Source organism: Juglans microcarpa x Juglans regia, chromosome 5D (assembly GCF_004785595.1).
Source record: "Juglans microcarpa x Juglans regia isolate MS1-56 chromosome 5D, Jm3101_v1.0, whole genome shotgun sequence".
NCBI lineage: Eukaryota > Viridiplantae > Streptophyta > Magnoliopsida > Fagales > Juglandaceae > Juglans > Juglans microcarpa x Juglans regia.
In genome coordinates this window covers 5676801-5699344 of record NC_054602.1, presented here as the reverse complement: position 1 = coordinate 5699344, position 22544 = coordinate 5676801, and the positions used below count along the sequence as shown (strand labels likewise).

The window sequence follows — 22544 nt, the reverse complement described above, 5'->3', positions numbered from 1 at the left end:
TTGTACTGTAGTCGGCAATTGTCCTGCAGAGGGAGTCCTTGCACTGCGCCGCCTTCTTTTTTTTTTTTTTTTTTTTTTTTTATTATCGAGAATTGGATCTGTTGTTTTGCCGTTAATAGCCCAAAAAGGGGGATTCAACTTCCTTAAAATGCAATTCCATCGACATATTCCCGTGGCATTATAGTCCTTAAAATCGTTGAATAAAAATATGACAAAATGTTTAGTAATTCTTGGTTAAGAATTCAAATATTTTTGGATAAAAAAGAAAGAAAGAAAAATTCTCTGGCTTGGATTAGAAAATATGACAAATTTAGATCAGAAAGAGCATTTTTGGAAGTCTTTACGTATTTCGAGCTGCCGTTAAAATTGATGGACCTATATATATGAATTCGGTAATTTATTTTCTTTAGTTTTTAGCTGAAAAAAAAAAGTGCAGTGGGTAATGGGTATGAGCGAAGCATTCATTATCTTATATTCATGCTTCCTAAGCGCGTGGGGAGCATGACATGACATGAAACGACGGCAGGCACTGCGTATAAGGCTACAAGCATAACGCCGCCCCAGGGTTCGAAGATCACAGAAATTGAGAAACGACCCACATTCAATACGACGTCGTATGAGACATTGACTCCTATCCCGCATCTTTCCTCGGAAATCGCATACATCTCGAGGCTCCAAATTGCAATAATCAGGACTGGAGAAACAAAAACTGAGCTCAAACAAACAGTTCGACTCAAAATTCGGATCCGAATCCATTGCCCCAAAGAGCTTATCGGAAATCACCAACACCATGGCTTTGCCGGACATGGTCGAATTTGCACGCAACTTGGCTGTGATGGTCAGAGTCCAAGGCCCTGTAAGTCCCCCACTCTGAACACGGACACTCTCCCTCTCTTCATTTAATCAATTTTCCTTTTATTTTACTGCGTTGCTACTCTAGTTGGTACTAGACAATGATTCGCAAAATTATTACTTGATATTTAGGACCCAAAAGGCTTAAAGATGAGAAACCATGCTTTCCACCAATACAAGTGAGTTCAATCTATCAATCACAACTCTACATCCAATTCCTAAGTTGTTTTTTTTCGTAGTTATTGAAGTTCTTGTCTATATGGGTCTCTGCAGTTCCGGTAAAACAACATTATCTGCTTCTGGGATGTTACTTCCCGATACCCTTTACGATGCTGAGGTAGCTAAGCGTCTCTACAGCTACAATGACCGATGCCCCGTATTGGTTGTGACTGTCGCGTCTATTGTTGAGCCTTTTCTGTCACTGCAACACAGAGAGAACATTGCTCAGGTTGAAGCATTTGTAATAGATGTCAATGATTGGTTAATTTTTATTTTGCGTTGGGTTTTCAATGCGTTTGGTTCGGCTTTTGTGCTTCGCAGGACCGGCCCAAGTTGATTCCTGGTGTTCAGATTGATATTATGGTAGAGGTATAAGAAAAATTAATAATGGTTTGTTATTGGGATTGACTAGTAGTTGTGGTTGATTTGTTGGCTTTAATGTGACATGTTAAATGTAATTTGATTGGCAGGGGAAAATGGGTTCGGAGAAGGGGTCAAAGGATTTGGATAAAGGAGCTCCCTGTTGGATTCCCGCACAAGTTCTAACATTAGTAGGCATTTCATTCGTTCTGTTTATTTAGTTGGTCTTAAAGAGGCATAAGTTATCGAATAGCTGTTGTAAAGGGATTCTGTAACCTTGCGCCATTTGGGATCTTAAGTTATCATTTATTTCCCTATTGCTTGTTGGCCATTATTGTTTAAAGACAAGATTACAATGGTATTGTCACGGTAAATGCTTAAGATCAGTAACACTGGATGTTATAGTTAGTTACTTTATAACGTGTAGCTTTAGTTCTACTTATAAAAAAAAAAATGTGTAGATGTAGTTCTTGTTTATTGAATTTATGCTACTTCTTAAACATTGACACACCCAATATGGCTTTCAATGCTGGTCAAATTTTTATCTTTTGCAGGCTGATATCCCTGCTTCCGCTCTTGCTCTTCAGTCTATTACTGAAGCTTCTTTGGGCTCACTGGAGAATGGATGGGAGGTTGGTTGGTCTTTGGCATCACACAACAGTGGCCCTCAGCCTTTTATGGATGCTACTCAGACACGGGTTAGTTGGGGAGAAGGTTCTCAATAAATTCTTTTCCCTAGATTTTTATTTGAAATTAATCCATATTAATAATTCAAAGTTTATAAACAAAAGAAAATGTTCATAAGCCTATAATCTTTTGTTTGCAAGAGAAATCTGGAAATTGAATAAACATACTTTTGAGCTCCTATTCTGATGATCTGCTAACATGCTAACATATGAGGATGCAGTAATCTGAACAATAAGCCTATAATTATTACTAGCCAAAAGATATCATTATGTGCAAGCAATTTTTAATTGATTCGGATGAAGTGTGATGCTAAATCTTTCTTGAAGTCAGAACCATTTGGCAGTGGGAGGATCAGACAATTTAAATCTTATTGGAAAGTCAACAACTAGAATTGCGATTCTTGGAGTTCCCTTATCTCCTGAGGTAAACTTTCTGTTATCACCTTCTTTGCTAACATACCATATGCGATAAGGTCAAATTGGTATGCAGTAAATATTTAGTGGCATTATTTTTCTGTTAGTTGGTAGTGTTTGTGTAGTCACTCATAATATGTTTGGTACACAGACTAGAGTTTTGAATGATATGCTATTTTTCATTTGGTTACTTTAGTACTCCTGTGGGTAACTTACCTATAAAAAAAAAGTATTCCTGTGGGTAACTATTCCATAGGAATACTATTGCTCCAAGGAATAGCTATCCCTCCCAAAACCTTTCCTATTGAAAGTAGTGTATTGATTATTGTTGACAATAATATTCACACAAAATTTATTTATTTTCCTTTTAGCAAAAACAGAAAAAAAGAGCAGAGCCCCCCCTTCAAGTGAAATCTATCCTAAGAGGCCTCTCAGGGTGGATCCCATGATTTCCATTCTCCCATCGATAGGCTAACCTTGTTGGCCAAGAGGGACCTCCACCCCTCTCTGGGTAGATCCCACCTACCAACACCATTCATCCCTTGTAAGGTGGATTAAAGGAGGCCTTTGCCACTCCATGCAGCAACCTTGGCCACCCTCAGGGGATAGAGGGTCCCACTGGCATGGCCACCCCATGTGGGGTGGACACTTAAGAAATGACGAATTTTTTCTTTCACTCATTTTTTTCTGCAAGTGTTGTAAGTGTCATGTTTAGTTCTTTTAAAGATTTAGTTTTAGTTTTTACGTCTTGTTTTTTTCAAGGCTTAAGCTTTTATTTTTGTAAAATTTTCTTCTTAAATATTTTTAATATCTGATGTGGTATATTGGGTATTCTTTTTTTTTGATAAGTAAGAAAACTATATTGCTCAAAGAATAGGCCTAGCCAAGTATATACAATAGGAAGCCCTGACTAAGAGGACGCTAGAGAGACAAGAAAATCATGAAGGGCCATGCCATTAAAATCAACAGCAATGGCCCAGATACAAAGTGTGCTATAAAATAATGCTAACAATTCCTTTAATGTTCTCTCCTTGTCTTCAAACGTCTGCGCATTATATTCTTGCCACAAGCACCACATGATACACATTGGAATCATCCTCTAAACTGCTTTGATCTGATTCATTCCTCCAATGTTTGGCCAGCTGGCCAGCGTTGCCACCACATTCTCCGGCATCACCCAAGCCATCTCTACTCTGCTCAATACCTCATGCCATAAAGCCCTTGCAATCTCACAATGCAATAGGAGATAATCTACCGACTCTCTCCCTCCCCTGCACATACAACACCAATCTACTATGATAACCCTCCGCTTCGTCAAATTATCGGTAGTGAGTATCTTGCCCAATGCTGCTTTCCACACAAAGAAAGTAGCTTTGGGAGGCGCCTTGTGCTTCCAAAGCCTTATCCACGGAAACTGAGTATTAGGCTCTTGGGTGAGAGCCTTATAATATGAACGGACCGAAAAAACACTTCTCCGAGAGGGTAACCACCCCAAACCGTCTGCTTGTTGATTACTTGGCTTCACAGAATACAAGAGGCTGTAAAAATCAACAAAATTGTCCATCTCCCAGTCTTGTGCTGCCCTATTAAAGCTTATATCCCAATGAACTTGACTACCCGCCATCCCAATTACATCCGCCACTGAAGCCTCTTTAGCACAAGCAATATGGTATAGTGAGGGAAAACGGTCTTGTAAAGCATTATCGCCACACCATATATCTTTCGAGAATTTAATCCTGGACCCATCACCCAACTGAAGACAACCCCCCAACCTCTTCTAATATGTTTCCACAGGCCCACTCCATTAGTACCTCTTAACTTCTTTGGTGCTCCAACCCCCCCATTTGTCTTCATATTTGCACCCAATCACCCCTCTCCACAAGGCATTGGGTTCCTTCCCATATCTCCAAAGCCACTTGCCAAGTAACGCCCGATTGAAGGTCCTTACATTTCTAATGCCCAAGCCACCGTTGGATATAGGACGACATACTGTCTCCCACTTGACCAAGTGAAATTTAAACTCCTCCCCCAAACCGTCCCACAAAAAATCGCGTTGAAGTTTTTCGATTCTGTGCGCCACACTAGCTGGTATAGGAAATAATGAGAGAAAATAGGTTGGTAAGTTAGAAAGTGTACTCTTTATCAAAGTGAGCCTACCACCTTTCGACAAATACATCATTTTCCAACTTGCTAATCTCTTTTCGATCTTCTCAATCACTGGCTCCCATAAAGAGAGTGACCGTGCTCTTGCCCCCAACGGAAGTCCCAGATACGTCAACGGGAGAGAGGCTATCTTACAACCCAACGTATTGGCCAGCTGTCGAGCATTTGGCACCACTCCAATTGGTATCAATTCGGATTTGTCGAAATTTACTTTTAACTCAAAAACTGCTTAGAAACACAACAACAATACCTTTAGCGCACGCACCTGACTCAAATTTGGTTTGCAAAACACAAGAGTATCATCTGCAAATAATAGGTGAGAAATATCCATGATCTCTCTATCCGGGGTTCCCACTGAGAAGCCCTCCATAAAGTCATTCTGTGCCAAGGCCGAAATCATCCTGCCTAACCCTTCCATCACAATAACAAACAACAAAGGAGACAACGGATCTCCTTGTCTTAGACCACGTGTACTATGGAAGAAACCCGCTGGACTACCATTAATCAAGATAGAAAATTTCGCCGTTGAAATACACCAACGGATCCATGTTCTCCACCTCTCTCCAAAACCACATCTCCCAAGAAGATAGAGAAGGAAATCCCAGTTGATATGATCGTACGCCTTTTCCATATCTAGTTTGCAAATTATCCCTGTTGTGCCTCCCTTCATTCTGCTATCAAGACATTCATTAGCAATAAGTACCGCATCTAGGATTTGCCTACCTTTTATAAAGGCATTTTGGGGCTTGGTAATGATCTTCTCCACCACCTCACTTAACCGGTTTGCTAAGACTTTGGAGATGATCTTGTAAACTCCACTCGCTAAGCTAATGGGACGGAACTCCGTTACCTCGTTTGCCCCCACCTTCTTTGGAATCAGTGTAAGGAATGTAGTATTTAGACTCCTCTCGAATTTTCCCACTACAAAGAGTTCTTGAAACACCTTCATGATGTCTTCCATCACAACATCCCAGCAATCCTGGAAGAAACCCTTAGAGAACCCATCTGGACCTGGTGCCTTGTCTTTAGCCATTTTCCTCACTACTTCAACTACCTCCTCTTCCTCAAAGGCCCTCTCCAACCGCGACACATCACTCGGTCCAATAGAGTCAAACGCCAAGCCATCTAGAGACGGTCTCCAATTCGCAGGTTCAGTTAGGAGTTGCTCATAAAAGCCAACTACATGGTCACGAATAGCATATTCTTCTCTACACTCGACACCTACAATTTTCATCATCTCTATATTGTTGTTTCTCCTATGAGAATTTGCTACTCGATGGAAGAACTTCGTGCTTCGGTCACCCTCCCTGAGCCACAATGCTCTTGACTTTTGCCGCCAAGAAGTCTCTTCAGATAAGATAATTCTCTCTAACTTCGCATCCAACAGAATCTTCCGAGCTACTTCATCCGCGGTGAGAGGTCTGGTCTCTTGGAGCCTCTCAAGTTCTTGAATCTCCATCAACTTACCTTTCTTAATTTCCCCTAGATCACCAAAAGATTGCTTGTTTCACAGCTTCAAATCTCTTTTCAACTTTCTCAATTTACCGACAAGGATAAAACTAGAGGTACCCTGAAGTTGATATGATGACCACCATTGCCTTACTCTTTCAACAAAACCGTCAGATTTTAACCACATATTTTCAAATTTAAAGTACCTTTGACCTCCTCTAATGCCACCACAGTCAAGCAAAATAGGCCAATGATCCGACCTCATACGTGGCATGCGCTTTTGCCATACATCTGGAAAGTGACTTTCCCACTCTGGTGAAATTAAGAAACGATCCAACCGAGACCAAAGATCCGACCCCATACAGGGCCCCCAGCAAGAGGCAAATCTATCAAATTCAAGTCAAAGATGCATGCAGAGAAGTCCACCATAGCTAGCTGCCCTCTTCTGTTTCCGGACGGAAATCTAGTAGCATTGAAATCTCCCCCTATACACCATGGGAGGTTCCACCAACTGTGAACTTCGGCTAATTCTTCCCACAACAAGAATCTATTACTATCTAAGTTTGGACCGTATACATCTGCAAAAGCCCACAAAAAATTATCTGATACACTCTTAAAAGAGCATGCTACCGTGTACCCTCCTATGAATTCCTCCAATTTCTCCACCACTCGTCTATCCCACATCACTACTATACCACCTAACGCCCCATTGGAGGCCATATAGACCCAATCCACGTGTGCACAACTCCATATGCTTCTCACAATTCGCCTATTGATTAGCTTCAACTTAGTCTCCTGTAAACAAACGATGTCCGCCTTCCACTCACAGAGCAGGTTTCTTATCTGAAAACGTTTGTTGACCTCGTTGAGCCCACGGGCATTCCACGACACAATTTTGGGTTTCATTTGGGAAAGGCCAGTCCCTTCCCTTTCGACCTGCCCCTACTGGAGCAACCCTCAGTGTTTAGCGACCACGTCAACCTGTTGAGTTCTCGCTGTTTTTTTGAATCAGACTTCCTATGTGTCTTGTGCCCCGCCTCAATGGCCGTAAGTAAGGCCATAAACTGATCTTTATACCCTCCATACTCCAATCCCACAACTTTGTGGATTTCATTCACCATCTCAAAAACCCAATCTGACACACTAGAATGCATGGGAAACATAAAATTTAAAGGGACTGGTTCACCCTCCCTACTGTCCCTCGGATTATCTTGAGTCTCCTCCACCACCGTAGCATCCTCCATATCTACTATGGCCTAGACATTTTCTTCATCAGAAGACCTCGTCAACAGTATTGGAAAGTGCCCCATTTGCTTCACAGTCAGAATACTCCTCATCCTTCTCAGATTCCTCAAGTAATTGCACTGGGGGGTTCGATGAACACACAGGCACCTCCTTACCTTTCATCGGCCCTGTCTGTTCCTCAGACGACGGAGATAATACTCCCACGCAAGTCGCAGAACACTTCGCAATAACAGACCCATCCTCCCGCGCATCCCACAACTGCGCGCCGTCATTCGAGAGTGTTACTATCTTCATCGGTGATTTCTGGGTGTCTGTCGGAGTCTCCCCCTGCGGCGACAACTGCCGCGGCGAAGATTGCGTGCCAGATGCGGCAGCAGGAGGAACCCTAGGGCTATCTTCGGGTGGCTTCTGGGCCCTGGACTGCACCCCGACCACAATTCCTTCCCTTGGGTCACTGGGCTTGGGCCCAAAAGTATGGCCCGTCACTTTCGGCCCAGAAACTCTCCTCCACCTAGAGCCAGTATTCTGTTTACTGGGTTGAATGGGCTTGTTAGACTCTACAGCCCGGCCCGAGGCCTTCGACCTCTTCCCCTTACAAATATTGCATTCCTTATTTCGCCTGACCATTCTACGCAACTCCTCCATTTCTCTCTGCAGATTCCTCATTTGGCCATGCAAGTCCTCCATCAGGCAACGTAGTTCCTGCTCCTCTTCTCTGCCATACTCAGCCTTTCGTACACCACAAGGGGCTCGAGGCATGCGTTTGTCAGTGGTCCAGCCCCCACCTCCATCTCCGTTCACCTCACGATGTGGTCTCGACCGGAGTAGAGCCTCCTTATACGAGTGCGCCGCCTCCAACTGGGGCCTCCGCTGAGCTCCACCACCTGTTTCATACGTTTCCATCCTCTCCCCTCCTCGCCTTCTGGAATGAAGATAAAACTTCCCCTTCCCCCCTCCCTGTATTCAGCCACCACTACATAACATCCCCTGTTATTAGAACAATTTTGTGCTAAATAACTACGATAGCCCTCTCTAGTGGTACTATAGAAATCCCGCTTCACCCCACTTGAACAGACATCTAGCGACTTTCTGCTCCACCAGAAGTTCCTGCTTCCTCTTCCACCCCCTCTCTGTTATGCGAAAAGAACCACATTCCTTAGCTATAGTGAATTATTTAGACTCAATCACCACTTCTCGTATGAGTCCCATCAGAACCACTTCAACATTGGTTTCATCCGGGAAACTTTTTTTTTTTTTTTCACTATCACCAAGTGTACGGAGAGAAAAATTCAGCTCATATCGGGTATTCTTGTTTGGCATGAATTGAGAGAGAAAAAAAAAATCTAAAACCAAAATCTTAGAGGGAGGGTAGGGGAAAGAAAAGTTATTTCTGTTTTAAAGAAGAAAGAGATCAAGTTCAAAATAATTAAGAATTTTGTTATAAGAGTGTTTTAAGAAATTTGATTATAGTGTGATTCCATCGTCGACATATTGCATTGTATGAAACTAGAGTAGAAATAACTGTTACATACGTTGCTGTTTCTTATTCCCAGAAGTGGTTATTCCTTTCCTCAATTGAATAGCCATTTTGCATAGTAAACGTGTCCTTGTTTTATATCTAGGAGAGTGGACCTATTCTATTCTTATAGAGGGTTAGGTGGCAGCACACAAATTGCCACGGTGTGGAAAATGGTCCTTACTTGTCTCTTATACTCCCTACTTGAAAATTAATGTTGGAGTTTTTAGGATCGTGAACGGATGCTAGAGAACTCAAAACTTTCTTCAACACTCTTCCTTTGGGCAGCTTCTATAGACTTTAATGGGCTTAACTTTTATGATTTTTTTGTATTTTTTTCTCCTTGATAGGTCTATGTCTTGTATATTTCCTGTCTATATAGATTGTGCCTTTTGTGCTTTTTAATAGAGTCTTCTTACTTATATATATATATAAAAAAAAAAAAAAAGAAGAAGCAGAAGAAGAAGAAGAGAGTGACCAATGAAATCTTGTTATGTAGGATGTGCCAAACATCATCATATCATCCTTGAATAAGAGGGGGATTTCCTTCTGTCAGTGGGTTCTCCTTTTGGTGTCCTGTCACCTATGCACTTCTTTAACAGGTACTGTTTTCTATAAAAACATGAATATATGTTATGTTACAACTTCGGATTACTTTCTTGACTAGCTTCCATTGTGAACAGCTTTCTAATCATATGTTGGATTGAAACTTAATCTCAATTTGTTTTTGATTAAGTAATAACATTTCAGCATCTCAAATTTTTTTACGAGGTGTCTTCTACCTTTATTGCATTAGCATTATTTTAAGAGTAGTGTTACATGTACGTATAATTTTACACACAATATTATACGTACTGAGTGTTAGCCCCATTTATCAGTATTTTCTTTTTTAATTTGAATTTTAAATTTTGAACTTTAAAATTTTCACCATTTTCAATAGCTGACACATCAACACTTATGGTTATGTAAGTAAAATTGTAAGTATAGATAGCATTTTCCTTAATTTAATCTAGTAAGTGATGTTCTCCTCTATAAGCATCTTTGTCTTTTCACTTCTCTATTTTTCTTATGGTACCATTTTTTTTTTTTTTTGTTGTAATTTTTTACCTGCCATTTTTGTTGCATGGTGGCTGAAATAATTTCATGTGGCACCACTATCTCCAGATTGAGTTGAAGTTCTTTATCTCCCCTGTTGAGCAGAGGAGATGTTTAAATAACATGATGCCCATGGCCTCTAGTTGTCGTAATTGTTTTTTACTTGGCAAATTTACACATGCACCTAAGGAGACTCGAACCCCAAGCCTTATCCACCACCCCATACTTATCTGGGAGAAAATCACAGGTAATTATCCTTGGAGATCATATGAGTTAGATACACATTGTGGGCACTCAGTTGTTAAGGTCTAATTATCCTTGTGTACTCAGGTCGCACCCCTTGTGCTTATAATATGATTGCTTTTACTTATCAAAATAAAAAGTTTTTGTTTCTCCAACCCTCTTTCTCTCTCATTGTATCATTCCAATTGTTAACTCAATTTGGTGCATTACAGATTTATATATTTTTTAAATCCTTTTTCTGCTTGATTTAATCATTTGGCTGCTTACACCAGTATATCGGTGGGATCTATTGCTAACTGCTACCCTCCTAGTTCATTGAATAGATCATTGCTGATGGCTGACATACGAGGTCTTCCTGGTGCGTCTTGTCTCTTGTTAGATGCTCCATTCTTCATTCATTGATATCGGTTCCTCATTACTTTTAATTTTTAATCTGTCAGGAATGGAGGGTGGTCCAGTTTTTGATGAGCATGCACATCTCATTGGTATTCTTATTAAACCATTAAGGCAAAAGGCCAGTTCTGCTGAAGTTCAGGTAAATTTGAGAATTTTTCTCTCATTCAAATGGTTAAACTTTCTCATAAATAACTCATGGTGCAAAACGTTAGCCCTGGGTAACAGCTGGTGATTCCATGGGAAGCCATTGCAGCTGCTTGCAGTGAGTTCTTGCAGAAGGTGCCTCAAAATGGTGAAAAAGGGATTTGTTATAGCAACGGAAACTTGAGTGCTGTCAGAAAAATATTTATCACTAATGGCGAAGGCTTAGATGGGTCCTTCGGCCAAGTTCACAAGAACCTTAATTCTCACTACCCTTCTCAGTTACCGGTTGAGAAGGCAATGACTGCCATTTGTCTTGTTACTATTGATGATGGAGTTTGGGCATCTGGAGTTCTGCTTAACAACCAAGGCCTGATACTTACAAATGCCCACCTGTTAGAACCACTTAGATTTGGTAAAACTACTGTTGGAAGTGCAACTTATGGAACCAAATCAGAAAAGTTTTCCTTCCTGTCTGAGGAATCTGCATCTCTGCGTCAAAATAGAGTTGAAGGCAATGACAAGAATCAGAGTTTTCTTCCAAATTTGCTGGGGACTGTGAATCACTCTGTTGATGATGAGCTTGAGGGATATAAATTGAGCGAGTCTTATGGAGGCCGTAGAAAGATACGTGTTCGCCTGGATCATACAAAACCCTGGGTTTGGTGTGATGCTAAAGTAGTGTATGTTTGTAAAGGGCCTTTGGATGTTGCCCTGCTGCAGCTTGATGATGTTCCTGATCAGCTTTCGCCTATCATCATGGACTTTGAATGCCCATCTTTAGGATCAAGGGCATATGTGCTTGGACATGGACTATTTGGCCCAAGATGTGGTATAGCTTTGCTTTCATTATTTCTCTGCTTTTGGTTGGTTGAAATCCCATATTTCATTGTGGTGACATGACATCTTAAACATTAATCGTTGCTGCATTTCTAGGACTTTTGTATGTGTCTTACCAAATGATTTTTGATGTATTGCTCTTTTCGTGTGATGAATAATCTTTTCTTAGGTAACTTTTAATTCATTGTTATTTCATTATAGAAAGACTTTTATAACCCTTCTCATATGTTTGGCATTCTGATAGTTTGATTTATAGTACAAGCTTTAGAAGTACTCTTACTACTACACATAAGAGACAGAGTTATGTAATGAATTGCATGACATTGCTAATCCTGGTAATCTTTCTTTAATAAATTGAACCTTAAATATTAAACAAATGATGCGGCTAACACGATAATATTTGTTTTGTTCAAACTAGTTCTTCACCTCGATTCTATGTCTTTTTTTAATTTTAATTTTAATTTTATTTCTATAGAAAAAGCCAATAGCATTGATAGAAAGAAGCATTACAAGTTTTTGTCAAGCCACACAGCTTGAGAAACGAACTCTGGAACATTCTCCCACCTCATATCTAAATCCTCAACATTCCAAGCATGTCTAGCTAACTTATGTGCTACCTCATTCCCATATCTATCAACATGTTGGACCATACACTCAGCAAATGAAAGCTGAAGGTTCTTAACCTCTCGTACCAGATTTCCTAGCATAGAATAAGAAACCCCATTGGCTTTGACTTCATTCACCATCAGCAAGCTATCACTCTCAAGAATCAGTTTTTGAATCCCCATATTAGCACATATTTGGAGACCTCTAAACATAGACAATAGTTCTATGTCTTCTGGCCCATGTACTACATTTTCTATTTTACTTGCTGCCAAGACAATTTCTCCATTTTCATTTCTTAGAATGGCACCAATTCCTGCCTTGTGCCGATTAAAGAACATAGTCCCATCCACATTTAACTTTAAATAACTAGCAGGAGGTGGTTTCCAACAGCAATACTTTCCTATCTTTGAATTTGGCAAAACTTTGGCTCCCCTGTGCAAGTGTTGCAGTGAGAAGGCATGTTCTATTGCTTGGTTTTATACAACTCTGCTCAGCTACCATTTTGTTCCTTCTGTGCCAAAAGCTCTAGGCTAGTAGGAAGAGAGTAGTCAGATTATCCCCACTTCCTTTCTCTTTCACAGTAAGCGCAATGTCCATGACAGACATATTTATGTGTAATTCCTGCATTATTGGAATATACTTTTTCCGATAATCCCTGATAGCTGGACAGGAAAAAAGTGCATGTGGTACACTTCTTTTCTTGAGGTTGTACTATGTAGGTAATCCATCCTTGCATGCTCTCCAGGCAAAAAATTTAATTTTGTTAGGAACAAACATTTTCCACAAAGCTTTCCATAGAGCCTGTTGGTTGGTGATGCTTGAACATTCTCCTGTGCTGGCCATGCTTCTGTCTCTAAACAGCTTATAGGCACTTTTGACACTAAAAAAGCCATTTTTCTCCCGAGTCCAGATCCACTTATCTGGTTGGTTGCCTGGGTAGACAATAATCTTCAGAACTTCTTCTGCTAGATTTGGATTGAATAGAGCTCTCACTTTGTCTACTTCCCACCATTTTGTTTGGCAGTTAATGAGTTTGTCAATTGTCTCATTCATATCAGCTTCTCTGGTGTCACCAACTTCTTACCATTGTGCTTCATGTCCTGGGATCCAGTGATCCTTCCAAATTTTGGCTGTTTTTCCATCTCCTATCCTCCATCTATAGCCTGTACTTAGCCACTTTTTTACCTCCCATATCCCTCTCCATGCATACGAAGGATTATTTCCCAGACCAGCTTCAAACAAGTTGCTTTTTGGAAAATACTTGGCTTTATACACTCTCTGCAGCAGAGTACCTTCCTCATGCAATATCCTCCATGCTTGTTTAGCCAGTAGTGCCAAGTTGAAGGTTCTTAGATCTCTGAAGCCTAATCCCCCTCTGAACTTGGAGTCACACATTTTATCCCATCTGACCTAGTGGATTTTTCTCTCATCATTGTTTTGCCCTCACCAAAATCTTGCCATTAAAGCTTCTAAATCTGAGCATAACCCACCAAGCAACAAGAAACAGCTCATTGAGTACGTGAGAATAGATAGAGCAACAGCCTTAATTAAGATATCTTTACCCCCCCGGGATAACATTTGTTCCTTCCAGCAATGTAACTTTTGCCAGACCTTGTGTTTTATGTCAGAAAAGGCTCGGGTTTTAGATCTGCCTACTACTGGAGGTAGGCCAAGGTATTTTTCATATTGTTGCACATGATCTACACCCCACAATGTCATTATTTTTTTCTGTACAATTTCAGGAACATTTTTACTGAACACCACTGCAGTTTTTTTTTTTTTTTTTTTATAAGTAATCGATATTATATAAATAGAGATAGGCAAAACTCAAGTACACAAGATGATATACAAGAGAAAAGACCTATCTAGGTCGAAGTAAGAGAAACTAGAAAGTCATGAAAATTCAGGCCTTTAAAATCTAGAGCAATGTCCCATAAGCATAAAGTACGGAAAAATAGGGTTCTAAGTTCCTCTGAAGACCGCTCTTGTTTTCAAAAGTCCGATCATTGCGCTCTTGCCATATACACCACATAGTACAGATCGGGATCATTTTCCACACCGCCTTGATTTGTTGAACTCCTCTTGGAAGTGTCCAGCTGGCCAGTAGATCTACCACAGTTGCAGGCATAACAAAAGATAACTCTGTCCAGCTAAAGACTTCCATCCACAAGGCTCTAGCTGTCTCGCAATGTGGTAAGAGGTGTTCCACTGACTCGCCAGATCTCTTGCACATGCAACACCAGTCTACTATAACTATCCGGCGCTTCCTCAAATTGTCGGTAGTCAGAATCTTCCCCAACGTTGCTATCCATGTAAAGAAAATCGCTTTCGGGGGCGCCTTATTTCGCCAAAGTCTCCTCTATGGGAACGAAATATTAACGGCTTGGGAAAGGGACTTATAGTATGATCGAACTGAGAAAATGCCCTTACTCGCAGGAGTCCACCATGTCTTATCAGCTTGTTGTCTATCCGGCTTCACATAATAAACCAGACTGAAAAAAGCCTCAAAGATGTCCACTTCCCAGTCTTGTGCCGCTCTATTAAACGTGACGTTCCACTGCACTTGGTTCTCTGATAGAAGCATAAGATCCTCTATTGAGGCTTCCTGGTTGCGTGCCACTCGAAAAACTACTGGAAATGCATCCTTTAGAGCCTCATCCCCACACCATATATCCCTCCAAAACTTAATACGAGAACCCCTTCCCAACACCAATTTAGCATGTCTACTGAAATCCCCCCACCCACGCCTAATGTGTTTCCAAACTCCAACACCACTGGCCCCATTTACCTATTCAGTGCACCAGCCCCCCCAAACGTTTCCATATTTACAATCAATTACAAGTTTCCATAAGGCTTCTGTCTCCGTGTTATACCTCCATAGCCACTTCCTAAGCAGGGCCTGATTGAATGTTCTTAGGCCTTGTTTGTTTTCGAAAAACATCTCATCTCATCTCATCTTATCTCATCTCACCTCATCATTACAATTTTCTCAAATCCCCACAAAAAATAAAATAAAAAATTCAACTTTTTCAAATCTCAAAACAAAAATAATATTAAAAAATATATTCTAACATTATTTTATTCAACTTTTTAACTTTAATCTCATCTCATCTCATCTCTGAAAACAAACGGGCCCTTAGATTTTTTTATACCCAAACCACCTGACGAGATTGGTCTACACACCTTATCCCAACTGACCAGGTGAAATTTGAATTCATCTCCTATCCTACTCCATAAGAAATCACGATACAGTTTATCAAATCCGAGCAGCTACCCTTGCAGGCAATTGAAACAAAGATAAGAAGTACGTAGGTAAGTTAGAAAGGGTACTCTTGATGAGAGTCAACTGGCCACCTTTCGACAAGTACAATCTTTTTCATCCTTCCAGTTTCCTTTCTATCTTCTCTATGACTGAATCCCATATGGATGAGGCCCTTGCAGCAGCCCCCAACGGCAATCCTAAGTAGGTCATGGGAAGAGAAGCTACCTTGCACCCAAGAATACTAGCTAGCTGCCTTTTGTTGCTCACGTTCCCCACTAGCACTAACTCTGACTTGTTAAAGTTAACTTTCAGGCCGGATGCTGCTTCAAAACATAATAACAAAGCCTTCAATGCCCTCAACTGGTCACGATCTACCTCACAGAATAGGAGCGTATCATCTGCAAAAAGTAAATGAGATAAAGTAATAATGCCCTTGGGATCACCAATCGGAAATCCAGCCATAAACCCATGCGTAACCGCCGCCAATATCATCATACTCAAGGCCTCCATAATGATAACAAAGAGAAGTGGGGACAAATGATCTCCTTGCCTTAGGCCGCGAGAGCTACTGAAAAAACCTTTAGGACAGCCATTTATCAATACCGAGAATCTAGCCGTAGTAATGCACCAACTCATCTAGGAGCGCCACCTAGCCCCAAAACCGCATCTCCTTAACAAGTACAAGAGGAAATCCCAATTTACATGATCATATGTCTTCTCCATATCTAGTTTGCAAATAATCCATGTGGAGCCAGCCTTTAATCTGCTATCCAAACCCTCGTTCGCTATGAGGACTGAGTCCAAAATTTGTCGCCCCTTAACAAATGCATTTTGTGGCTTCGTGATGATCTTGCCCATAACCACCCCCAATCTGTTAGCAAGAACCTTGGAAATAATTTTATACACCCCATTCACAAGGCTAATGGGTCGAAAATCCTTAACCTCCAACGCTCCAATCTTCTTTGGGATCAACGCAATAAAAGTAGCATTTAGACATTTCTCAAACTTTCCAACCGAGGATACTTCCCTAAACACATTCATTATGTCCACTTTCACCACCTCCCAACAAGCTTGGAAGAAGCCTATCGAGAAATCATCTGGACCTTGGGGCTTTATCTTTACCCATACGTCTCACTACCTCATACACTTCCTCGTCTTCGAAAGGCCTCTCCAACCAAGAGACTTCCTGAGGCTCAATAGTGTCAAAGACGAGACCATCCAACTTTGGTCTCCATTCCTCATGTTCTGTAAGTAGTTTTTCATAGAAATCCACCACATGATCAGTAATTATCGGGGCCTCCGTGCACTCTATACCATTAATATTCAGCATTTCAATAGTATTAGTTCTTCTATGAGAGTTAGCAACTCTATGAAAGAACTTTGTGCTCCGGTTGCCTTCTGTAACCAACTCTGTCTTGCGCAATAATTCTCCTGGTAACAGGGCTCTAGCCTCAAGAATCTGCTCAAACTGATGCAACTCCTCGACCATAAGTTTCTTTCTCTCTCCTATATCTCCAAAGGATTGTGAATTCCAAAGCTTAAGGTCATTTTTCAAAACTTTTAACTTACAGGCTAGGATGTATGAGGGGTTGCCGAAAAACTGGTAAGAAGACCACCATTGCCTAACCTTATCTACAAAACCTTCACTTTTCAGCCACATGTTTTCAAACTTGAAGTAACGGTGGCCGCATCGAATGCCACCACAATCCAACAAGATAGGAAAATGATCTGAGCAAAGACGTGGTAGTCTCTTTTGGGACACCTCCGGATAGTGCATCTCCCACTCTGGTGAGATTAAAAATCTGTCCAGCCGGGACCAAGTCTGATTATTCAACCAAGTAAAGGAGCCCCCCAATAGAGGAATATCTAGCAGGTTCAAGTAAAAAATACAGTCTAAGAACTCAGTCATAGCTAGGCGCATCCTACTCTCACCATATCGTTCACTAGGAAATCTAATGACATTAAAATCCCCTCCTATACACCAAAGAAGCTCCCACCAACTATATAACCCAGCAAGTTCCTCCCATAATAAACGTCTATTGTTGTCTAGATTAGGACCATATACACTCGCAAAAGCCCACACAAAATTATCTGCCACTCTCTTAAAAGAGCATGCCACTGTATACTCCCCCACAAACTCCTCCAATTTCTCAACAACTCTTTTATCCCACATCACTAGGATTCCACCCGAAGCCCCATTTGATGCAAGAAAGACCCAATCCGCATAGGTACAACTCCAAACACTTCGAATTAACTTTCTAGAAACACTTTTCAGCTTAGTTTCTTGTAAACATACAATGTCCGCCCTCCACTCTCGCAACAAATTTTTTATACGAAGTCGCTTATTTGCCTCATTTAACCCATGAACATTCCAAGACAATTTTTGGCTTCATAAAAGATATGCAAGCCCATTCCCTTTTGATCTTTCATGGCTCGAGCTTCCTTCGTAATTCAATGACCACTTTAGGTGCTTAAGCTCCTGCTTTTTTTTGACCCAGCTTTCTTGACTGTTTATGATCCTCATCAATGGCAATAAATAAAGCCAAAAACTGCTCTTCATAACCCACACAATCCATACCTATCCAGTGATGCATATCTTTCACCTTTTGAAGCATCCAATTCGATTCATTTGGTAGCAAACGGTTCAACGGAATAGGCTCCCCTTCACTGGAAGCCCACTGCATATTAGGAATCACCCCCCTATCTTCCTCCCCAAATAAGTTTCTGCCCTCCCATTCAACCACAACATTACTGATGGGAAACTGAGTCTTAGGAACCCTCTCAACCTCATAACCAATTCCCTGAGAAAGCCCATCATCATCACCCACATCCACCCCTACCCCCTCAAACCTTGGAACAACATAACTCAGTTCAGAGCACGACAAAGCTTCCGAGCAGAACTCAAGGTGATCCTCGAGTTGTAGATGGGCCTCCGACTGAGGAGGTGACCCTCCCAACATGATCATCGGCGTTTTCTGGCTACCTGAAGCTGCAGCGGTGTCGCACGGTGGCGGGAACTCCACCCCCTCCATCGCAGGCCTCTCCTTGCCGGAAGAAATCTCGCAACACCGAGCCTCCACTAAAGGCGAAGGAACCATCGGCGGTTCTGTTGCCGTCAAAGCATCGACGTCCTTTGAAATTGGACTCGGCGGTTCAGTTGTTGTGCGTTGTAGTTCAACCAAACCAAATTTCGGCAGTTTAGCCTCCGTCGGTGGAGTCGTCGCCTTCGCTGGGGTCACCTTAGTCTTTGCCGGCCCTGGTGGCTGAGGCCACCCCGTTGATGGGCCTGAGGCAGACGCAGCCCATCTCCTCCAAACAGGCCTCTTCTTTACCTGCGTCCCCCGATAGTGAGGCCCACCACGAGGGCCCGGCCCTAGTTTTCCTTTTCCTGAGGCTTGCTTTAGTTGCATGGGCCCCTTCGGTTCCTGGCCCAACACAATAGCCTACTTCCCATCCCCTTGGCCCACACCCACACCCACGCCCACTTCCACTAAAACTTCCTCTTGAACGCACCGTTTTACCAGATTAATATTAGATTGCAAATCCTCTACGTGCCTCTGCATCTCCAACACAGCCCGAAGGAAATATTCCTTATTAAGACCGACATTTCCCTTGCCATCCCTCTTCAACCTCTGAGCCCCTACTGAAACAACACCACCTACTGAAACAACACCACCTCCAGACTGCAACGGCGCTTCTCCACTAATTCTGACAGGTTGTCGGGATGGGTCCAAAACCTTCGGTTTTTTTAGAGCTTCCAGGTATGAGCTATTGGAGGGAGGAGCTGCTGTCGTCACTAACGGAGCCGACCCAAAGGAGTCACCTTCTCGCCCAGCATCCCTCAAAACCTCCACCATCTTCCTCCAACTCATTCCGTCCCTATCTTCCGGAATGAATATGCAGTTCTGGCGACCTCCTCTACCATATTCCACTAGTGCCATGAAAACACCCTGAAGGTTTGAGCACCTCTGTGCTATAAAGTCCCTGTCCCATTCCCTATGCCCTGTATAGAACTCCTTCCTCCCAGCCATTAAACAATTTTCCAGGGCTTTAGTGAACCATTGAGCCATGGCCAACTCCAAACTCATCTTCTTCACCAACTTCCACCCTCTTTCGGTAAGGAGCACCCTGTGCCCATCCCTTAAAACCTCAAAAGACTTTCTTTCAATATCAACTACTCTCCTAAGACCCATAGTCCTTCCCTGCTGAAACTAAATCCCACGATCAAGCTCCCACAAACACCATTGGGACAAAGCAGAAAATTGTATAAGGGACGATGTACGGAGAGAAAATTTTAAGAGAGGTAAAAAAAAAAAAACCCACAATTTATCTTCTGTCCAGATGCCCTCTCATATTTGTCTAGTAGCAGATGCACCTTTCTATTTTCCTGCATGTCAGCTTTACAAAAAATTACACTATCTTCTGCAAATAGCAGCAGATGGTTAATGTATGGGGCACCTCTGCAAAGCTTTATACCCGAGAATTGGTCAGCTGTTCTAAGTAGGGATATAAGCCCTTCAGTGCATAATAAAAACAGGTAGGGGGATAGGGGATCCTCCTGTCTTAGCCCTCTACTAGGCACAATAGGGCCCTTTGGTTCCCCATTTATGGTCCTGAATCCAAATCTTGAAATCTGCTTCTGACTCTTTGCTGCATTGTTCACACTGGTACTTGATGAGGTATTGCCTAGAAATTGGAGATTTAGTTTTAAGTGCAGATTAGTTTCTCTTCTATATGCTCTGTATATTCAACTAAATGAAACCCAGAATAGGGCTGTTTTCATTCTAAATAAAGTTGGTCAAGACTCACATATGTCTGCTTTCAAATTCCTATCAGGCTTCTTCCCATCTGTCTGTTCTGGTGTGGTTACAAAAGTGGTCCAAGCAAAGATTCCCCACTTCTATCCATCCAATCAAGAAAGAAACACACAGGGACACTATCCTGTGATGCTTGAAACAACAGCTGCTGTCCATCCTGGTGGTAGTGGTGGTGCTGTTGTCAATTCAGATGGTCATATGATCGGGCTTGTTACAAGGTACAGTGACTGAAACTATGCAAAAGTAAATATGATATTGCAAGCTAGAGAGTAAGGGAGGGGGTGTGTGCAGTTTTTTCCCCCCTGCTTTAAATTTGCTGCACCCACGAAGTTAAATTCCGGTTCCTCGCTTTTGTGTTGTGATATGGTATGATGTTGGTGGTATTTTATTCCTGGATTTTGAAGTAGATGGTAACGAGAAAGGAAACCAGAAACCAATGAATTCTATATTTCCTTCATTAGAGTTGGTGCTGCTTACTTTCATGCTTGGTTTTTTTGTCAGCTGTATCATTTAAAACTCTAGGATGGGAACCAATGGTAGGCATTGTATGATTAGAAAAAACCATATAGATTGTCCAATTTGCCTTTTTCAATCATCATCACCTTCATTCAGATTTCAAGCATGATCGTTTTATTTATGAGTTATTATATTCTTAAGTCGGTGTGTAGAGCACACTATCTCTATCATTTAAATGTTAAGATTTGATTTGTAATATTCAAATTTTAAAATTTATCTTCCAAATCAAATTATGTCATATAAACACTTTACCCAGTGTGCTCTACACACTGGCCTGAGCATATAATTTTTATTTATTTATTTATAAGTTCCTGAAAGTTTGCTGATAAGTTTGTACATTTCCTTGATACAGCAATGCAAGGCATAGTGGAGGAACGGTTATACCACATCTGAACTTCAGCATTCCATGTGCTGCTCTGGAACCAATATTCAAATTTTCAAAAGGTTATGAGCTATTGGCCCTCTCCAACCACATGGAAGATTCGATGATTCAGTATTTTCTTATCATTGCCATGTTATTTAAAAAAGGTTCCATTTCTATTATAAAAAGTGACAATTGCAATTCAGTGTCACAAATTATAAAAGCTCAAGCTTATCAGAGAATTGGGTAGTTTTTTGGCTAGATATGTTGTTTAGGTACCAGAATTTAAAATTTTTTATTCAGTTGAAAATTTAAACAAGCATAACAAAACTAATTCTGGCACTGAAAATTAGAAAAACCTGAAACTGTATTCTACTGAAATTCAAAACAACAGTCTTTATTATGTTGTGAGATAACAAGATTAGACTCTCTTCTGAATGAATAGCAACAATCTTTACTTATGTTGTGAGTTTGCTTTATCTTCTAACAGATATGCAGGATCGGTCACTTCTGCAAGTCCTTGATCAACCAAATGAACACCTTTCCTCCGTATGGGCGTTGATGCCATCGCTATCGCCCAAGCCCCCTCCTTTGCCTAATCTGCCGCAGTCACTAGGAGAAGATAACAACCAAGAAGGGAAAGGTTCCCGTTTCGCTAAATTTATGGCGGAAAGAGAGGGGTTGCTTAAAAAGCCCTTCCAACTTGGCAAGGTGGAAAGGCTTTCTAATGTGATTATCCCTAGCAAGTTATGAACATTTGTCAATTTTTTTGTAGTGATGGTATCAACAGCCAGAGCGAGATACGGTCCAATAGCCTATTATAAGGGACAGGTTTCCGTCAGGCTTCATTCTCAAAGCGATCAGGTCCTATAGTCTATCATATGATAGGTTTCTGCCTGCCTACACTCTTACAGATCGGATGAACCATGGATGGTTTGGTGGAACACTTCGCAATTATCGTGTTAAAGAAAAACACCATGCATGTGTGAAAGTGGTACTGTACCAAACGCTGTTCTTTTATTTGTGTATTATACCAAGACTTGCACAAAAATAAGTATAATGCTGAGCCTTCACTACTATTACCTTGTTTCTGTTGTTTGAGATCTGTCATGGAAATTCCTTAAACCTGTAAATGGTATTTTTAGATCTGTTTATCATGTTGCTATAGAAATTTTAGCAATCTTCACGGTTTTAATTCTTCGAATATAAATCATATGATTCCTGTCGGTTCCAACCTGGCTTTGTAAGGCGTATTGGCTGGAAAAGATTCTCGAATCTCATGTGAAGGTGGCTTTTGATCGTATTTCTGTTGATCTAAAAGATAACTCAGCCTGTATATATATATTTTTTGATAAGTAAAAAT

At 41.2% G+C, this 22544-nt stretch overlaps 1 protein-coding gene across 1 annotated transcript; it reads left to right on the top strand.

The window, feature by feature from the left end:
- Positions 1–437: 437 nt before the first annotated feature.
- On the top strand, positions 438–22376 carry LOC121266372 (glyoxysomal processing protease, glyoxysomal). The gene is given in 15 exon segments (XM_041170183.1): positions 438–856; positions 985–1031; positions 1126–1300; positions 1393–1440; positions 1542–1622; positions 1986–2129; positions 2449–2541; positions 9404–9437; positions 9440–9506; positions 10515–10600; positions 10683–10777; positions 10864–11611; positions 20324–20522; positions 21173–21264; positions 21672–22376. Coding segments are annotated over 15 exon segments (2238 nt in total). The 5' UTR covers positions 438–790; the 3' UTR covers positions 21935–22376.
- Positions 22377–22544: the final 168 nt, after the last annotated feature.